This window comes from Musca domestica, unplaced genomic scaffold (assembly GCF_030504385.1).
Source record: "Musca domestica strain aabys unplaced genomic scaffold, Musca_domestica.polishedcontigs.V.1.1 25, whole genome shotgun sequence".
NCBI classification, from domain to species: Eukaryota; Metazoa; Arthropoda; class Insecta; order Diptera; family Muscidae; genus Musca; species Musca domestica.
The window spans coordinates 1737059-1756147 of NW_026712277.1; the positions used below are offsets into that span (position 1 = coordinate 1737059).

General features: G+C 28.4%; 2 protein-coding genes across 2 annotated transcripts; both read left to right on the forward strand.

Moving 5' to 3' along the window:
* Positions 1 to 575: 575 nt before the first annotated feature.
* On the forward strand, positions 576 to 8209 carry LOC101895737 (maltase A1). Its single transcript, XM_005186266.4, has 5 exons — positions 576 to 754; positions 1043 to 2082; positions 2661 to 3004; positions 7834 to 7983; positions 8054 to 8209. Exons 1-5 carry the CDS (start codon positions 613 to 615, stop codon positions 8118 to 8120), a joined length of 1743 nt encoding a protein of 580 aa, XP_005186323.2. The 5' UTR covers positions 576 to 612; the 3' UTR covers positions 8121 to 8209.
* A 2615-nt stretch (positions 8210 to 10824) lies between these two features.
* On the forward strand, positions 10825 to 17516 carry LOC101895561 (maltase A2). Its single transcript, XM_005186265.4, has 4 exons — positions 10825 to 11349; positions 11417 to 11793; positions 16456 to 17208; positions 17278 to 17516. Exons 1-4 carry the CDS (start codon positions 10852 to 10854, stop codon positions 17351 to 17353), a joined length of 1704 nt encoding a protein of 567 aa, XP_005186322.1. The 5' UTR covers positions 10825 to 10851; the 3' UTR covers positions 17354 to 17516.
* The last annotated feature ends 1573 nt before the right edge of the window (positions 17517 to 19089 follow it).

A 19089-nucleotide genomic window follows, 5' to 3' on the forward strand; every position in this document is an offset into this window, starting at 1 on the left:
ATTCTTTAAAAAATCCACGTTTGGTGGCCTCTAAAAATTCTATAAAAAAAAAATCCAGGTTTTCTGGTCCTTAGGTGGTCTCTAGAATTTCTTAAAAAATCCACGTCTTCTGTTCCTTAGGTGGCCTCAAAAAATTCTTTAAAAAATCCACGTTTTCTGGTACTTAGGTGGCCTCTAAAAATTCTTAAAAAATTTACGTTTTCTGGTCCTTTGGTGGCCTCTAAAAATTCTTAAAATATTTACGTTTTCTGGTCTTCGGTGACCTCTAAAAATTCTTTGAAAAATCCAAGTTTGGTAGCCTCTAAAACTGCTTTGAATATTTTTTTCCAATGCTTCAAAAATTCCCCTTCTATGCCCATTTTTTCCCTTCCCTTGATGATCATTGACGTAATTTTCCCCAAATGTCAATAAAAAAACAAAGTGTAGATCATAAAAAATAAATATTTAATGTTTTTATTATCCAGATGATGACCACCATAATATTGGAACAGATGTTTTGTGGGAGATCATTGGAGCCAGCTTAGAGATATTTCCCATATAAATACCTCCACATCTTAGTAAAATGATAAGCAGTACCAATTTTCTCTTGGGAAATCAAGCTGCAGTGGAAAAATGTGGAAATTTTTAAGTTTATGTGTGGTGGGCTTGGCCCTACAGGCCTCGGCTCGCGATTGGTGGGAAAATGGTAATTTCTATCAGGTCTATCCGAGATCCTTCCGGGACAGCAATGGAGATGGTGTGGGTGATTTGAATGGTGAGTGAGAAACAAAATTTGAGATTTTCAGCAATTTTCAAATTTTAAGTTTTTCAATATTTTTTCAAATTTAGAGTTTTGTAAAAATTTTCTAATTTTTAATTTTTTTTTTAAATTTTTAAATTTTTTTTTATTTTATTTTTTTTTAATTTTTTTTTAATTTATTTCTAATTATTTTTTTAATTTCCATTTTTAATTTTTTTAAATTTTTTATTTATTTTTTTTTTGATTTTATTTTTTTTTTTAATTTTTTTTATTTATTTATTTTTTTTTTTTTCATTTTTCCAGGTGTGGCCCAGAAAATTGAATATTTGCGAGACCTGGGCATGGATGGTGTCTGGTTGTCGCCCATCATGAAATCCCCCATGTCCGATTTTGGTTATGACATTTCCGACTACTACCAGGTCCAGGCGGAATATGGCTCCTTGGATGACCTCCTGCGCCTAATTGAAAAAGCCCATAGTGTGGGTTTGAAATTGATTTTGGATTTCGTGCCGAATCACACTAGTGACGAACATGAATGGTTCCAAAAATCGGTGGCCAATGACTCCTACTATCGCGACTTCTATGTATGGCATGATGGCAAAATTAATTCGGAAACGGGTGAACGTGAACCGCCCAGCAATTGGTTGTCTCAATTTAAATATTCCGCCTGGGAATGGAACGAGCAGAGACAGCAGTACTATTTGCATCAATTCGGTGTCAAGCAACCCGATTTGAATTATCGCAACCCTAATGTGGTGGCTGCCATGAAGGATGTCTTGAATTTCTGGATGGATCATGGCATTGATGGTTTTCGCATTGATGCTGTGCCTTTTCTGTTCGAAAGTGAAATTGACCCTGAGACCGGGACCTATCCCGATGAGCCTGTAATTGCCGATACGTCGGTATGTCCCGATCCCAGTGACTGGTGCCATCTACAGCATCCCCATACCAACTCCCTACCCGAATGCATTGACATGGTCTATCAATGGCGCCAGGTGATTGACATTTGGAAATTGGAACATAACTCGACGACTAAGATTTTGTTGACCGAAGCCTATACCAGTTTTGAGAATTTAATGAGAATGTATGGCGATGGCCAAAGGAACGGCTCCCATGTACCCTTCAATTTTGAAATGTTGGCCAGCTTGAATAAGGACAGCACGGCGGAGGATTATCGTTACTATGTCAAACATTGGGTGGATAATATGCCTGAGGATGTCTATGCCAACTGGGTGTTGGGTAATCATGACAATCGTCGTGTGGCCTCCAGATTTGGACCTCAGCGCAAGGATTTGCTGAATATTTTCCTGCAGACATTGCCGGGCATTTCGGTGACCTATAATGTGAGTAAAAAATTCTCCAGAACCCAAAAAAAAAAAAAAAAAAAATATGGAGATCCTTGGAAAAATTAATTTCAGTTTTTTAAGGATCCTATTTTTAAAGGCCCTTGAAAAAAATTTTTTGTCATTTTTTAGGCTGCGATTTTTTGAGGATTTTTTTGAAAATCTCCTCAGAAAATATTTCCAAAAAAATCAGATTTAAAGAAATTTAAAAAATATGTCCTTCGGATTTTTTTTAGGATCCTATTTTTAAAGGTCCTTAAAAATATTTTTTTGTTGTTATTTTTTTGAGATTTGATTTTTTGGATTTTATACCAAAACTGGTCCTCATTTCCCCAGACCACTTGTATGTTTAGGATTTAATGAAGGTCCTTTTAAACTTTTTTTGAAAATCTCCTCCTCCTCCCTTAAATTCCGTCTTTGAAGGATCTTATTTTTAAGAAAATATCTTAAGGAAGTCCTAAGGGTTTCGGATCCTTTAAAGAAAAAAATTCATTTTTTTTAAATTCTCAAAAAAAAAAAAAAAAAATTGCTCCCATCAATTATATGATTTTCCCCTTTCTTCCTCTTCCCGCCTCCAGGGCGATGAATATGGAGCCGAGGATGTAGAGTTCTCCTGGGAGGATACTGTCGATCCCCAGGGCTGTAATGCCGATCCTGAGACCTATCAAAAATACACCCGTGATCCAGTGCGCGCCCCATTCCGTTGGGATGCCACAGCCAATGCTGGTTTTAGCAAGGCAGCCAAGACATGGCTGCCGGTGGGAGAGGGCTATGAAAACAACAATGTCCAGGCCCAGTTGGCGGCCGATAACAGTCATTTGAAAATCTTTTTGGCAGTCAATAAGTTGAGGCGTGAGGAGCCTGCCTTCAGTGGTAAAAGTGTGGATCCCGTCGTTGTGGATAATGTTTTGCTGTATGAGAGGTAAGTGGTGGGGAAAAAGGGGGACAGAATTGTGTAAAAATTCATTTTTTCAATAATTATGGAAAAAATCCAGCAGGTTATGAAAGTAGATCTAAAAATAGAAGGCATTTTTGAAAGGTTACATTGCCAAGCAACCTCAATAGAGGGGGTTCAACCCTCTTCCACATTGTCGGAAATTTTCAAATTAAGATTCCTTGGATTTCTTACATTCCAGGTATAAGGTGTCTTTGGCAATATTGCAGATACAGACACGAGAAATATTTTTTTGGGAAATTTTAACCCTCAAGCGAGCCAACAAATGGGTCTTTTGGGTCCTTTTTCGGAAATATGATTAAAATCTCCCTTTAAGCGGGATCGTAGCAGGTCAAAATATCCTACAAAATTATTTGTCATAAAATTCTATTAAGGGTCCTAGAAGACATCAAAAGTCTACAACTTACCTAAAGGCCAGGAAATCAATTTCATTAAAAACACATTTTAGGGTTAAAACAGTACTTTTTGTGAGTTTGTGCAAAAATCTCCAACAAAGCAGCATTTTAGATAGATGATGTCAAAGAGAAAATTCTTCCTCATCAAATGTCACTGTAAGTCACCAGATGAAACAAATTTCTATTTCCATTGATTAGCAAAAAAATATCTCCCAAAAAAAAAAATCCGAAAATACTCCCTAATTTTTTTTCATAAATTTTTCCTCGGACTTTTTTGAGTTGACGCCTAAAAGTAACATAAAATTTCATTCTAGGTAGATGGTGTTTAAAGGAGGAATATTCTACACCGAATTTCACTAGAAGTTTCGGAATAAACCATACATCTAGGTTCAATAGTTTTTCAGGAAAATTGTATTCTGTTAAGGAATTCATATATTTGGTAAAGAAAATAAATTTTGGGGTTAAAGGTGTACTTTTTGTGAGCTTGTGCAAAAATCTCCAACAAAGCAGCATTTTAGAAGAATGACGTCAAGGACAAAAATATTCTTCATCAAATTTCACTATAGGTTACCAAAGAAAAGAAATATCTGTTTTCACTCTCTATCAAAAAAAAATTTTCCATCAATGTTGCCAAAATCGCACAAAAATTTTTTCCAATTTTTTTTCATCATTTTCCCTCGTTTTTTTTCAAATTGAAGCTGGAAGGTAACATAAAATTTCATTCTAGGCAGATGGTGTTAAAAGGGGAAATATTCTACACCAAATTTCACTATAAGTTTCAGAATAAACCATACATCTAGGTTCAACAGTTTTTCAGGAAAATTGTATTCTATTATGGAATTCATATATTTGGTAAAAAAAAAAAACATTTTGGTGTTAAAGCTGTACTTTGTGCGAGTTTGTGCAAATATCTCCAACAAAGCATCATTTTAGAAGAATGACATCGAAGACAAAAATATTCCTCATCAAATTTCACTATAAGTCACAAAGGAAAAGAAATCTCTATTTTCGCTGTATATCAAAAAAATATTTCCATCAATGTGGCGAAAAACGCACAAAAAATATTTCCAATTTTTTTCATCATTTTTCCCCCGCCCTTCTTCAAATTGAAGCTGGAAAGTAACATAAAACTTCATTTTATGCAGATGGTGTTAAGAGAAGAAATATTCTAAACCAAATTTCACTATGAGCTTCGGAATAAACTATATATCTAGGTTCAATAATTTTTCAGGAAAATGTTATTCTATTAAGGAATTCATATATTTGGTAAAAAATACCAATTTTGGGGTTAAAGGTGTACTTTTTGTGAGTTTGTGCCAAAATCTCCAACAAATCAGTATTTTATAAGGATGTCATTGAAGACAAAAATATTCCTCATCAAATTTCACTGTAAGTCACCGCGGAAAAGAAATCTCTATTTTGACTGCATATCAAAAAAATATTTCCATCAATGTTGCCGAAAATCGCACAAAATTTTTTTTCCAATTTTTTTCATCATTTTTCCCTCGTCTTTTTTCAAATTGAAGCTGGAAAGTAACATAAAATTTCATTTTATGCAGATGGTGTTAAAAGGGGAAATATTCTACATCAAATTTCACTATAAGATTCGGAATTAACCATACATCTAGGTTCAATAATTTTTCAGGAAAATTTTATTCTATTAAGGAATTCAAATATTTGGTAAAAAAATACATTTTGGTGTGAAAGCAGTACTTTGTGTGAGTTTGTGCCAAAATCTCCAACAAAGCATCATTTTAGAAGAATGACGTCAAGGACAAAAATATTCTTCATCAAATTGCACTATAGGTTACCAAAGAAAAGAAATCTCTACTTCCATTGTTTAATACAAAAAAAAAATAATAATTGCATCAATGTTTCCAAAACAAGGCCGATAATACTCTCTTATTTTTTAATACATTTTTTCTGGTGATTATTTCGAGTTGACGCCTGAAGGTAACATAAAATTTCGTTTTAGGCGAAATATGTCAAGAGAAGAAATATTCTACACTAAATTTTAATATAAGTCTTAGATTAAACCATACATCTAGGTACAAATGTCTTTAAGAAAATTACATTCGAAATTCGTATACCACAAGTGAAAATTATGTCTTTTTTTTTAAGTGTTTATTAAACACGTTTTTAGTTCGAGTCCAAATCTCCATTTAAAATTAATTTTTTGGGGTAAGTGCCAAAGGAAGAATTACTCAAGATCGAATTTCGTTCGGAGTCTCTGAACAACGGAAATTTGTATATTTAATAGGAACCCTGAAAATATACCGTCAATATGTATTTATAAAAAAAACCTTGTTCATTAAATTTTTTGATCACTTTTCCTCAGACTTTTTTCGAGAGGACACCCAAAGGTACCATAAAATTTCGATTTAGGCGAAATAAGTTAAAGGGAGAAATATTCTACACCAAATTTCACTATAAATCTCAGAAACAACCACATATCTAGGATTCACAGTTTTTAAGAAAATTACATTCGAACTTCATATATCACAAGTGAAAAGTATGTTTTTGTTTTTTTAAGTACTTATTAAACACGTTGTCAGTTCGTGTCAAAATCTCAATTCAAACTTCATTTTTTGGGCAAAGTGTTAAAGGTAGAATTATTCTAGATCGAATTTCATTCTGAGTCTCCGAACAAAAGAAATTTGTATATTAAATAGGAACCCTGAAAAAGTATCATCAATTAGTATAGTAGTATTGATAAACAAAGCTTGTTTATTAAATTTTTTAATCAATTTTTTCTTGGACTTTTTTGAGTTAGTGCCTGAAAGTAACATAAATTTTCGTTTTAGACGAAATATGTCAAGAGAAGAAATATTCTATACAAAATTTCATTATAAATTTCAGAATACGCTATATATCTACGAAGAATAGTTTTTAAGAAAATTATACTCGAAATTCATATATCACAAGTGAAAATTATAGTTTGCTTTTTTAAGTGCTAATTAAACGCATTTTCAGTTCGTGTCAAAATCTCAATTCAAACTTCATTTTTTGGGCAAAGTGTCAAAGGAAGAATTATTCTAGATCAAATTTCATTGTGAGTCTCCGAACAAGAGAAATTTGTATATTTAATAGGAACCCTGAAAATATACCATCAATATGTATTTATAAATAAACATTGTTTATTAAATTTTTGATCAGTTTTTCCTCAGACTGTTTTTGAGAGGAACCCTAAAAGTACCATAAAATTTCGCTTTAGACGAAATAAGTTAAAGGGAGAAATATTCTACACCAAATTTGTCTATAAATCTCAGAAATAACCACATATCTAGGATTCACAGTTTTTAAGAAAATTACATTCGAACTTCATATATCACAAGTGAAAAATAGGTTTTTGTTTTTTTAAGTGCTTATTAAACACGTTGTCAGTTCGTGTCAAAATCTCAATTCAAACTTCATTTTTTGGGCAAAGTGTTAAAGGTAGAATTATTCTAGATCAAATTTCATTGTAGGTTTCTGAACAAAAGAAATTTGTATATTTAATAGGTACCCTCAAAAAATATCATCAATTAGACTTGATAAACAAACCTTGCTTTTTTTAATTTTTTAATCAATTTTTTTCTTGGACTTTTTTCGAGAGGACCCCTAAAAGTAACATCAAATTTCGTTTTAGGTGAAATATGTCAAGAGAAGAAATATTCTACACTAAATTTCAATATAAGTCTCAGAATTAACCATTCATCTAGGTACAATCGTTTTTAAGAAAATTATATTCGAAATTCATATACCACGAGTGAAAAATATGTTTTTTGCTTTTTTAAGTATTTATTCAACACGTTTTCAATCCAAGTCAAAATGAACATTTGCACTTCATTTTTTTGAAAAAAGTGTTAAAGAAAGAATTATTCTAGAACCAATTTCATTCTGAGTCTCTGAACAACGGAAATTTGTATATTTAATAGGAACCCTAAAAAAATATCATCAATATGTATTTATAAAAAAAATATTGTTTATTAAATTTTTGATCAGTTTTTCTTCAGACTTTTTTCGAGAGGAACCCTAAAAGTACCATAAAATTTCGCTTTAGACGAAATAAGTTAAAGGGAGAAATATTCTACACCAAATTTTACTATAAATCTCGGAAATAACCACATATCTAGGATTCACAGTTTTTAAGAAAATTACATTCGAACTTCATATATCACAAGTGAAAAGTATATTTTTGTTTTTTTAAGTACTTATGTCAGTTCGTGTCAAAATCTCAATTTAAACTTCATTTTTTGGGCAAAGTATTAAAGGTAGAATTATTCTAGATCGAATTTCATTGTGAGTCTCTGAACAAAAGAAATTTGTATATTCACTTTTTACCATGAAAAAATATCATCAGTTTTTTTGGTTCATAAAAAAACATTATATTTCTTAAAATATATATTTTCTCTCTTCCAGAAATCCCCCCTCCGGCAACGGCGACTCCTTCTTGGTGGTCCTGAACATCGGTGATGTCGATGTGCCATTGAATTTGGGCCAATATGCCAAAAAGGTTGGCCAACAGGTTGAGGTCTCCGTTAGCTCTTTGCAATCCGGCATTGAACCAGGGTAAGTTTATGGTGGCTATATTTGAATTCGATTTTTTGAAACTTTTAATTTTTTCAAATTTCTTCTATAGACAAGTTGTCGACAGCGAAAACTTTGTGGCCAAGGCCTATGTCGGCTATGTTTTGCGCTTGATTTAAATATTGTTACGAAAAAAATATATATGTATTAAAAATATGTTTATTTGTTAAATAAATTTTGCTCTATTTGTATTTTGTGCAGACACAAAATTTTATTTTTTTTTTATTTAATGAAGTATTTTATTTTTAAGGGTCCCACAAAAGGAAGAACCTGAAATTTTAAATTACGACTTCTTATCTTAACATTATTTAAAAAAAATATTTTTTTTTTTTTTTTTGAATAAAAAACTTTAAAATTTTCATTAATTGCAAAAGTTTAAAAAAATTAAAAAAAAAATATATTGTTTGAAAATAATATTTTAACAAATTAATTAAGAAACATCCTAGTTATGTGATTGATTTTTTACGGCTTCTTATCTTAAGATTAATTTAAAATAAAAAATATTTTTGAAAAAATCCTATTTTTTTGAATAAAAATTTTAAAATTTTTATTAATTGCAAGAGTTTAAATAAAATATTAAAAAAATATATTTGTTTGAAAACAATATTTAAACAAATTAATTAAAAAAACATTCTAGTTATGTGATAGATTTTTTTCCAAATTTACATTGATTGAAAATATTCAAAAATAGATTACATAAATTGAAGAAAAAAATTAAAAAAAAAACATTAACAAAAAATCATAGTATATTTGATTTTTTTTTTTTTTTTTGACACAGTTTGAAAAATTAAAATATTAAAAAAATCGCTTTCATATGGAAAATATTTCCAAAAAATCCCCAATCCTGTGGAGATGTTTTGATATTTGATTTCATTTTTTTTAAATTCCAGAATTGTTGTCAAGATCTGATAAAACACCTGCTTCAATATTATTTAGAAGCAGAGCAAATAAACAAAATAACGTACATCACAATTGAAAATACATTGTCCATTGAACACGGCAAATATTTGTCATGGGCTTACCTGGTGATCGCCAGCCATCAAATGAATGATTTCAATGTTTTGCATTTTACAATAAGGGTAAATATTTAACTTATATAAAATACAATAATTTCAATGCAACTGGAGTGGCTGGGAGTAAATATTTGTCAACAATTTTCAAAACAAATGTTAAGGAGGTTACTGGCCATTCAATGAGTCAATGTTTGGGATTTTGAAAAACAATAATAATTTCCTCATGGTGATAAAATTTTACGATTAGAGGTTTCCTAATCTTCTCCTGATGGTCTTTTATTTATTTTTTTAGCGCAACTTATTAAAATAAATTTCTCGAAAATTAGGCAGATGTGTTTTGGGGCAACATTTTGACTTTTTGCTAATTTTATGATGACGTTGGGCGCCATTTAATTTATTCTTCTTTTACCTAAAAAAAAAATAAAAAAAAATTATTCAAATGTTCTCAATACATGTTGGTCGCCATTAGCCGATTACTTTTTTAGATACATTTTAACTTTACTTCTTATGTGGAAAAATATAGCCCAGCTTGGGCGCCACTCATCACATCTAAGAGGGCAAGCTTCATATAGTTCATAATCCCACGTTGGGCGCCATTTGCTACATGAAAATTTAACAAATTAGTTTTGAATCCACCTTGGACATCAATTTTCAGAATAAATTTTTAGGATTTTGAAAAAAAAAAACTATTTCCTTAACGTGAATTTTTTAAAAAATATTTTTTGAAGTATCCAACAAACGTGGATTTTTTAAAAAATATTTTTTTAAGTAATCAACAAACGTGGATTTTAAAAAAATATATTTTTTTTGAAGTTATCAACAAACGTGGATTTTTTAAAAAAATATATATTTTTTGAAGTTATCAACAAACGTGGATTTTTTAAAAAATATTTTTTTAAGTAATCAACAAACGTGGATTTTAAAAAAATATATATTTTTTGAAGTTATCAACAAACGTGGATTTTTTAAAAAAAATATATATTTTTTGAAGTTATCAACAAACGTGGATTTTTAAAAAAATATTTTTTGGAGTAATCAACAAACGTGGATTTTTTAAAAAATATTTTTTTAAGTAATCAACAAACGTGGATTTTCTAAAAAAAATATTTTTTTAAGTAATCAACAAACGTGGATTTTCTAAAAAAATAGTTTTTTAAGTAATCAACAAACACGGATTTTTTAAAAAAATATTTTTTTAAGTAATCAACAGACGTGGATTTTTTAAAAAATATTTTTTTAAGTAATCAACAAACGTGGATTTTTCAAAAAATATATTTTTTTTAAGTAATCAACAAACGTGGATTTTTAAAAAAATATATTTTTTGAAGTTATCAACAAACGTGGATTTTTTTAAAAATATTTTTTGAATGAAAATTTAACAGATTAGTTTTTTTTTTCTAATTTCACATTGGGCGCCATTTGGTACACGAAAGTTTTATTATTTTATTTTGAAGAAGGTTGCTGCCTGTTCGATGAGCAAGTATTTTAAAAAATAAAAAGTTTCCACCTGCTGAAAAAATTTTTACGATTAGAGGTTTCCAAATCTTTTTTTTTTTTTTTTTTTTTTGATTTTTTTATCAGTGTATATCACAAACCGAACATGTTTGTTATCTTCATAAAAAAATAATAGTATTGAAAATATCCATTACCGGTTATTTTCATTGGCTTCCAATAAAGATTACACTCTCTTTGGCATAATTCTGGGCTATCACAACCCGCTTATCATCGCTGCCAATTAAAATAGTAATCAAATTCATGACATAAAATCCGATAAAGCATTTCAGTCTGATTCGAATCGATTTCATTTGATTTGAATCAGTCGTTAGTTGACATTACAATGAAGTCCAGAGTAGCCGGTCTGACGCTGCTAGCCCTACTGGTGTTGGGCGCCACAGCTGCCCAAGTGGATTGGTGGGAAAATGCCTCGCTTTATCAAATCTATCCTCGTTCCTTTCAGGACAGCGATGGTGATGGTGTGGGCGATTTGAAGGGTATTACCTCGCGCCTGGAATATTTGAAGGAAATTGGCATTACTGCCACATGGCTGTCGCCAGTCTTTGAATCGCCCATGTCCGACTTTGGTTATGACATATCCAATTTTACCCGCATTGATCCGATTTTTGGTACCCTGGAAGATTTCGATGCCATGATTGCCAAGGCCAAGCAACTGGGTGTGAAAATTATTTTGGATTTTGTGCCCAATCACTCGAGTGATGAATGTGAATGGTTCAAGAAATCCATAAAAAGGGAGAAGGGTTTTGAGGATTTCTATGTGTGGGATGATGGCAAGGTCGATCCTCAGGATAATACAAAAAGATTGCCGCCAAGCAATTGGGTAAGAACACAATTTCCTCTTTTGCCCCTCAAATCAAAATTAATTAAAAAATCTCCAATTTTTTAAGGTCTCTGTCTTTGGTGGCTCCCAATGGACCTGGAACGCCGAGCGCCAACAATTCTATCTGCATCAGTTCCAGGACAAACAACCTGACTTGAATTTCTCCAATCCCCTGGTACGCCAGCATATGTTGGATGTTTTGAAATATTGGCTTGATCGTGGCGTTGATGGTTTCCGCATTGATGCCGTGCCCCACATCTTTGAGAAGCGCAACGATGATGGCTCCTTCCCCGATGAACCCGTGTCTGGTGGGTCCTCTGACCCAAATAGTTATGATTATCATGATCACATCTATACCAAGGATCAATATCCCACCGTGGAATTGCTGTACGAATGGAGGGAATTTTTGGACTCATATCGGGCGAAGAATGGGGGAGATACAAGGTGAGGTTAAAAAGAGGAAATTAAATATTTTTGAAGAAAAGAACTTAGGTTTTTAAACAAATCAACAAACGTGGATTTTTAAAAAATATTTTTTAAACAAATCAACAAACGTGGATTTTTTAAAAAAAAAAAATTTTGAAGTAACCAGCAAACGTGGATTTTTTAAAAAATATTTTTTGAAGAAATCAACAAACGTGGATTTTTTAAAAAATATTTTTTGAAGAAATCAACAAACGTGGATTTTTTAAAAAATATTTTTTGAAGAAATCAACAAACGTGGATTTTTTAAAAAATATTTTTGAAGAAATCAACAAACGTGGATTTTTTAAAAAATATTTTTTGAAGAAATCAACAAACGTGGATTTTTTAAAAATATTTTTTGAAGAAATCAACAAACGTGGATTTTTTAAAAAATATTTTTTGAAGAAATCAACAAACGTGGATTTTTTAAAAAATATTTTTTGAAGAAATCAACAAACGTGGATTTTTTAAAAAATATTTTTTGAAGAAATCAACAAACGTGGATTTTTTAAAAAATATTTTTTGAAGAAATCAACAAACGTGGATTTTTTAAAAAATATTTTTTGAAGAAATCAACAAACGTGGATTTTTTAAAAAATATTTTTTGAAGAAATCAACAAACGTGGATTTTTTAAAAAATATTTTTTGAAGAAATCAACAAACGTGGATTTTTAAAAAATATTTTTTGAAGAAATCAACAAACGTGGATTTTTTAAAAAATATTTTTTGAAGAAATCAACAAACGTGGATTTTTTAAAAAATATTTTTGAAGAAATCAACAAACGTGGATTTTTTAAAAAATATTTTTGAAGAAATCAACAAACGTGGATTTTTTAAAAAATATTTTTTGAAGAAATCAACAAACGTGGATTTTTTAAAAAATATTTTTTGAAGAAATCAACAAACGTGGATTTTTTAAAAAATATTTTTTGAAGAAATCAACAAACGTGGATTTTTTAAAAAATATTTTTGAAGAAATCAACAAACGTGGATTTTTTAAAAAATATTTTTTGAAGAAATCAACAAACGTGGATTTTTTAAAAAATATTTTTTGAAGAAATCAACAAACGTGGATTTTTTAAAAATATTTTTTGAAGAAATCAACAAACGTGGATTTTTTAAAAAATATTTTTTGAAGAAATCAACAAACGTGGATTTTTTAAAAAATATTTTTTGAAGAAATCAACAAACGTGGATTTTTTAAAAAATATTTTTTGAAGAAATCAACAAACGTGGATTTTTTAAAAAATATTTTTTGAAGAAATCAACAAACGTGGATTTTTTAAAAATATTTTTGAAGAAATCAACAAACGTGGATTTTTTAAAAAATATTTTTTGAAGAAATCAACAAACGTGGATTTTTAAAAAATATTTTTGAAGAAATCAACAAACGTGGATTTTTTAAAAAATATTTTTTGAAGAAATCAACAAACGTGGATTTTTTAAAAAATATTTTTTGAAGAAATCAACAAACGTGGATTTTTTAAAAAATATTTTTTGAAGAAATCAACAAACGTGGATTTTTTAAAAAATATTTTTTGAAGAAATCAACAAACGTGGATTTTTAAAAATATTTTTTGAAGAAATCAACAAACGTGGATTTTTTAAAAAATATTTTTTGAAGAAATCAACAAACGTGGATTTTTTAAAAAATATTTTTTGAAGAAATCAACAAACGTGGATTTTTTAAAAAATATTTTTTGAAGAAATCAACAAACGTGGATTTTTTAAAAAATATTTTTTGAAGAAATCAACAAACGTGGATTTTTTAAAAAATATTTTTTGAAGAAATCAACAAACGTGGATTTTTTAAAAAATATTTTTTGAAGAAATCAACAAACGTGGATTTTTTAAAAAATATTTTTTGAAGAAATCAACAAACGTGGATTTTTTAAAAAATATTTTTTGAAGAAATCAACAAACGTGGATTTTTTAAAAAATATTTTTTGAAGAAATCAACAAACGTGGATTTTTTAAAAAATATTTTTGAAGAAATCAACAAACGTGGATTTTTTAAAAATATTTTTTGAAGAAATCAACAAACGTGGATTTTTTAAAAAATATTTTTGAAGAAATCAACAAACGTGGATTTTTTAAAAAATATTTTTTGAAGAAATCAACAAACGTGGATTTTTTAAAAAATATTTTTTGAAGAAATCAACAAACGTGGATTTTTTAAAAAATATTTTTTGAAGAAATCAACAAACGTGGATTTTTTAAAAAATATTTTTTGAAGAAATCAACAAACGTGGATTTTTTAAAAAATATTTTTTGATGAAATCAACAAACGTGGATTTTTTAAAAAATATTTTTTGAAGAAATCAACAAACGTGGATTTTTTAAAAAATATTTTTGATGAAATCAACAAACGTGGATTTTTTAAAAAATATTTTTGAAGAAATCAACAAACGTGGATTTTTTAAAAAATATTTTTTAAAGAAATTAACAAACGTGGATTTTTTAAAAAATATTTTTTAAAGAAATTAACAAACGTGGATTTTTTAAAAAATATTTTTTGAAGAAATCAACAAACGTGGATTTTTTAAAAAATATTTATTGAGGAAATCAACAAACGTGGATTTTTTAAAAAATATTTTTTGAAGAAATCAACAAACGTGGATTTTTTAAAAAATATTTTTTGAAGAAATCAACAAACGTGGATTTTTTAAAAAATATTTTTTGAAGAAATCAACAAACGTGGATTTTTTAAAAAAATATTTTTTGAAGAAATCAACAAACGTGGATTTTTTAAAAAATATTTTTGAAGAAATCAACAAACGTGGATTTTTTAAAAAATATTTTTTGAAGAAATCAACAAACGTGGATTTTTTAAAAAATATTTTTTGAAGAAATCAACAAACGTGGATTTTTTAAAAAATATTTTTTGAAGAAATCAACAAACGTGGATTTTTTAAAAAATATTTTTTGTAGAAATCAACAAACGTGGATTTTTTAAAAAATATTTTTTGTAGAAATCAACAAACGTGGATTTTTTAAAAAATATTTTTTGAAGAAATCAACAAACGTGGATTTTTTAAAAAATATTTTTTGAACTAATCAACAAACGTGGATTTTTTAAAAAATATTTTTTGAAGTAATCAACAAACGTGGATTTTTTAAAAAATATTTTTTGAAGTAATCAACAAACGTGGATTTTTTAAAAAATATTTTTTGAAGTAATCAACAAACGTGGATTTTTTAAAAAATATTTTTTGAAGAAATCAACAAACGTGGATTTTTTAAAAAATATTTTTTGAAGTAATCAACAAACGTGGATTTTTTAAAACATATTTTTTGAAGTAATCAACAAACTTGGATTTTTTAAAAAATATTTTTTGAAGTAATCAACAAACGTGGATTTTTTAAAAAATATTTTTTGAAGTAATCAACAAACGTGGATTTTTTAAAAAATATTTTTTGAAGTAATCAACAAACGTGGATTTTTTAAAAAATATTTTTTGAAGTAATCAACAAACGTGGATTTTTTAAAAAATATTTTTTGAACTAATCAACAAACGTGGATTTTTTAAAAATATTTTTTGAAAAAATTAACGTATGTGGATTTTTTAAAAAAATGTTTTTTTAAGAAATCAACAAATGTAGATTTTTTAAATAAAAATATTTTTTGAAGAAATCAACAAACGTGGATTTTTTTAAAAAAAATATTTTTTGAAGAAATCAGCAAACGTGGATTTTTTAAAAAATATTTTTTGAACTAATCAACAAACGTGGATTTTTTGAAAAATATTTTTTGAACTAATCAACAAACGTCGATTTTTTAAAAAATATTTTTTGAAGTAATCAACAAACGTGGATTTTTTAAAAAATATTTTTTGAAGTAATCAACAAACGTGGATTTTTTAAAAAATATTTTTTGAAGTAATCAACAAACGTGGATTTTTTAAAAAATATTTTTTGAAGAAATCAACAAACGTGGATTTTTTAAAAAATATTTTTTGAAGTAATCAACAAACGTGGATTTTTTAAAAAATATTTTTTGAAGTAATCAACAAACTTGGATTTTTTAAAAAATATTTTTTGAAGTAATCAACAAACGTGGATTTTTTAAAAAATATTTTTTGAAGTAATCAACAAACGTGGATTTTTTAAAAAATATTTTTTGAAGTAATCAACAAACGTGGATTTTTTAAAAAATATTTTTTGAAGTAATCAACAAACGTGGATTTTTTAAAAAATATTTTTTGAACTAATCAACAAACGTGGATTTTTTAAAAAATATTTTTTGAAAAAATTAACGTATGTGGATTTTTTAAAAAAATGTTTTTTTAAGAAATCAACAAATGTAGATTTTTTAAATAAAAATATTTTTTGAAGAAATCAACAAACGTGGATTTTTTTAAAAAAAATATTTTTTGAAGAAATCAGCAAACGTGGATTTTTTAAAAAATATTTTTTGAAGTAATCAACAAACGTGGATCTTATGTGATTACCTTTAAAAACCACGTTGGGCGCCAACAATGGCATGCATTCTTTAGACGTAATTTTGACTAGGCATCTCGTCGGTCAATATTTTAATCTAAAATAGACGGCATTTGTTACGCCACTCATTAAACCCACGTTGGGCGCCATTTGTCTCATAATATTTTGAGGTAAATTCTAATTTTATATTTCTCTTTTCAGAATCCTCTTGGCCGAAGCCTACTCCTCGGTGGAAACCCTTAGCCTTTACTTTGGCAATGGTACCCACTCTGGCGCCCATATACCCATGAATTTCAATCTGATGTATTTGAATGGTTTCTCAACGGCCCAGGATGTGGAAAATTCCGCCAACTATTGGATGGACACAATGTGGAAACAACATCAGGCGGCCAATTGGGTGGTGGGTAATCATGACAATGGGCGTGTGGCCAATCGTATGGGTCGCCACAAGGTGGATTTACTGAATATTATTGTCAATTGTCTGCCAGGGGCCTCGGTCACCTATTATGGTGAGGAAATTGGTATGTCCAATGTGGCCACCCAATGTACGGCTGTGTCCTGTGACGATCGTGATCCTGAGCGCACACCCATGCAATGGGAACCCCTGCCCAATGTTGGCTTTACAAATGGTCCGAGCACATGGCTGCCCATTGCCGAGGACTTTGAAACCTATAATGTCCAAACGGAACGTATGGTGGCCCGTAGCACCCTGAATATTTTCAAGGGCCTACAGCAACTTAAATATACGGCGGCTTTTCGCAATTTCAAGTCGGCCGGTGGTTTTTCCTACAAGGCCTTGTCCGAACAAGTTTTGCAAATCATACGCTCTTCACCGGGCCGCGAAGAATATATGATTTTGATAAATATGGGTAATAAAATGGAACATGTGGAGAATTTGAGCTCGCTCACCTATGAATATGTTTTATTGAGTCCCCATTCGCCACACAATGTTGGGTAGGTTTGATGTGAAGAGGAATTCTGAATAATTTTGTAGTGACAGTTTGTTTTTTTTTTTCTTTGCAGCGATAAGGCGAATTTGCTTGGCCGCTTGTATTTAATGCCCTACGAAGCTGTGGTCTTGCGCTGGTTGGAACGATAACGAATATAAATCAATTATCTACACACAAACGGAGCGATAATGCATAAATATTTGTTTTTTATTGTTGTTTTTCTTTTTTTTTCATTTAAAATGATAGCATGTCAAGAGCTCTCAAGAGTGGTAATATAACAAATAAAAAATAAATAACACATTTATATCAAAATGCGCCTATTTTCCTGCATGGAAGTTTTAGCAAATGCACAAGGGTGGGTCAGATGGATTTTCAATATTTCATGGATCTTCAAAATATTAAAAATCCCAATGATTTTTTTTTAAATATGGATATTTCTAAAATATATTAATTAATATTAAATATAAATTAGTAAATAAATCAAAATATAAAAGAAAAAATATGAATAAAATAAAAATATAATATGAATAAAAAACTAAATAAATAAAATAAAAATAATGAAGAGAAAATAAAATAAAAATAATAAAAAAATAAAAAGTATAAAATATTAAATATATTAAATATTATTAATAATATTAGGAATTTGTTTGAGGCTATGTTTCAAGTTCATGTTAGGCACATACACTTCTCCGATTATATTTTGACTATATATCTTATGCAGCAAACTTTAAATCCAAGTTGGTCACCCCAGACACCTTAATTTAAAGGTAGAAAAATGTTGACATTTTATGACGTTGGGCGCCATTTTTATTCAAATTGCAATATATTTTAACCCATTAAAGAACAAATTAAAAAAAAAAAAAAACAGAATAAAAAAAATACGTTATGGGAAAAGTTTCTGAGTTCACTTTGGACTGTATTTTTATGTTTCAGCACACCATACAAGATTTCAATAGACGTGGATTTTTTAAAAATTATTTTTCCAAAATTTCAATAGACGTGGATTTTTTAAAAATTATTTTTCCAAAATTTCAATAGACGTGGATTTTTTAAAAATTATTTTTCCAAAATTTCAATAGACGTGGATTTTTTAAAAATTATTTTTCCAAAATTTCAATAGACGTGGATTTTTTAAAAATTATTTTTCCAAAATTTCAATAGACGTGGATTTTTTAAAAATTATTTTTCCAAAATTTCAATAGACGTGGATTTTTTAAAAATTATTTTTCCAAAATTTCAATAGACGTGGATTTTTTAAAAATTATTTTTCCAAAATTTCAATAGACGTGGATTTTTAAAAATTATTTTTCCAAAATTTCAATAGACGTGGATTTTTTAAAAATTATTTTTCAAAGATTTCAATAAACGTGGATTTTTTAAAAATTATTTTTCAAAGATTTCTAAACGTGGATTTTTTAAAAATTATTTTTCAAAGATTTCAATAAACGTGGATTTTTTAAAAATTATTTTTCAAAGATTTCATAAACGTGGATTTTTTAAAAATTATTTTTCAAAGATTTCAATAATCGTGGATTTTTTAAAAATTATTTTTCAAAGATTTCAATAATCGTGGATTTTTTAAAAATTATTTTTCAAAGATTTCAATAATCGTGGATTTTTTAAAAATTATTTTTCAAAGATTTCAATAATCGTGGATTTTTTAAAAATTATTTTTCAAAGATTTCAATAATCGTGGATTTTTTAAAAATTATTTTTCAAAGATTTCAATAATCGTGGATTTTTTAAAAATTAGTTTTCAAAGATTTCAATAATCGTGGATTTTTAAAAATTATTTTCAAAGATTTCAATAATCGTGGATTTTTTAAAAATTATTTTTCAAAGATTTCAATAATCGTGGATTTTTAAAAATTATTTTCAAAGATTT

What these genes read in the sequence shown, in the direction of transcription:
- LOC101895737 (XM_005186266.4), top strand. Translation starts at nt 613, where the DNA reads ATGTGGAAATTTTTAAGTTTATGTGTGGTGGGCTTGGCCCTACAGGCC. An exon ending in GCATTTCGGTGACCTATAAT is followed by an intron (nt 2,083 to 2,660) that starts GTGAGTAAAAAA and finishes TCCCGCCTCCAG; the next exon opens with GGCGATGAATATGGAGCCGA. An exon ending in CAATCCGGCATTGAACCAGG is followed by an intron (nt 7,984 to 8,053) that starts GTAAGTTTATGG and finishes TTTCTTCTATAG; the next exon opens with ACAAGTTGTCGACAGCGAAA.
- LOC101895561 (XM_005186265.4), top strand. Translation starts at nt 10,852, where the DNA reads ATGAAGTCCAGAGTAGCCGGTCTGACGCTGCTAGCCCTACTGGTGTTG. An exon ending in GATTGCCGCCAAGCAATTGG is followed by an intron (nt 11,350 to 11,416) that starts GTAAGAACACAA and finishes CAATTTTTTAAG; the next exon opens with GTCTCTGTCTTTGGTGGCTC. An exon ending in CATTCGCCACACAATGTTGG is followed by an intron (nt 17,209 to 17,277) that starts GTAGGTTTGATG and finishes TTTTCTTTGCAG; the next exon opens with CGATAAGGCGAATTTGCTTG.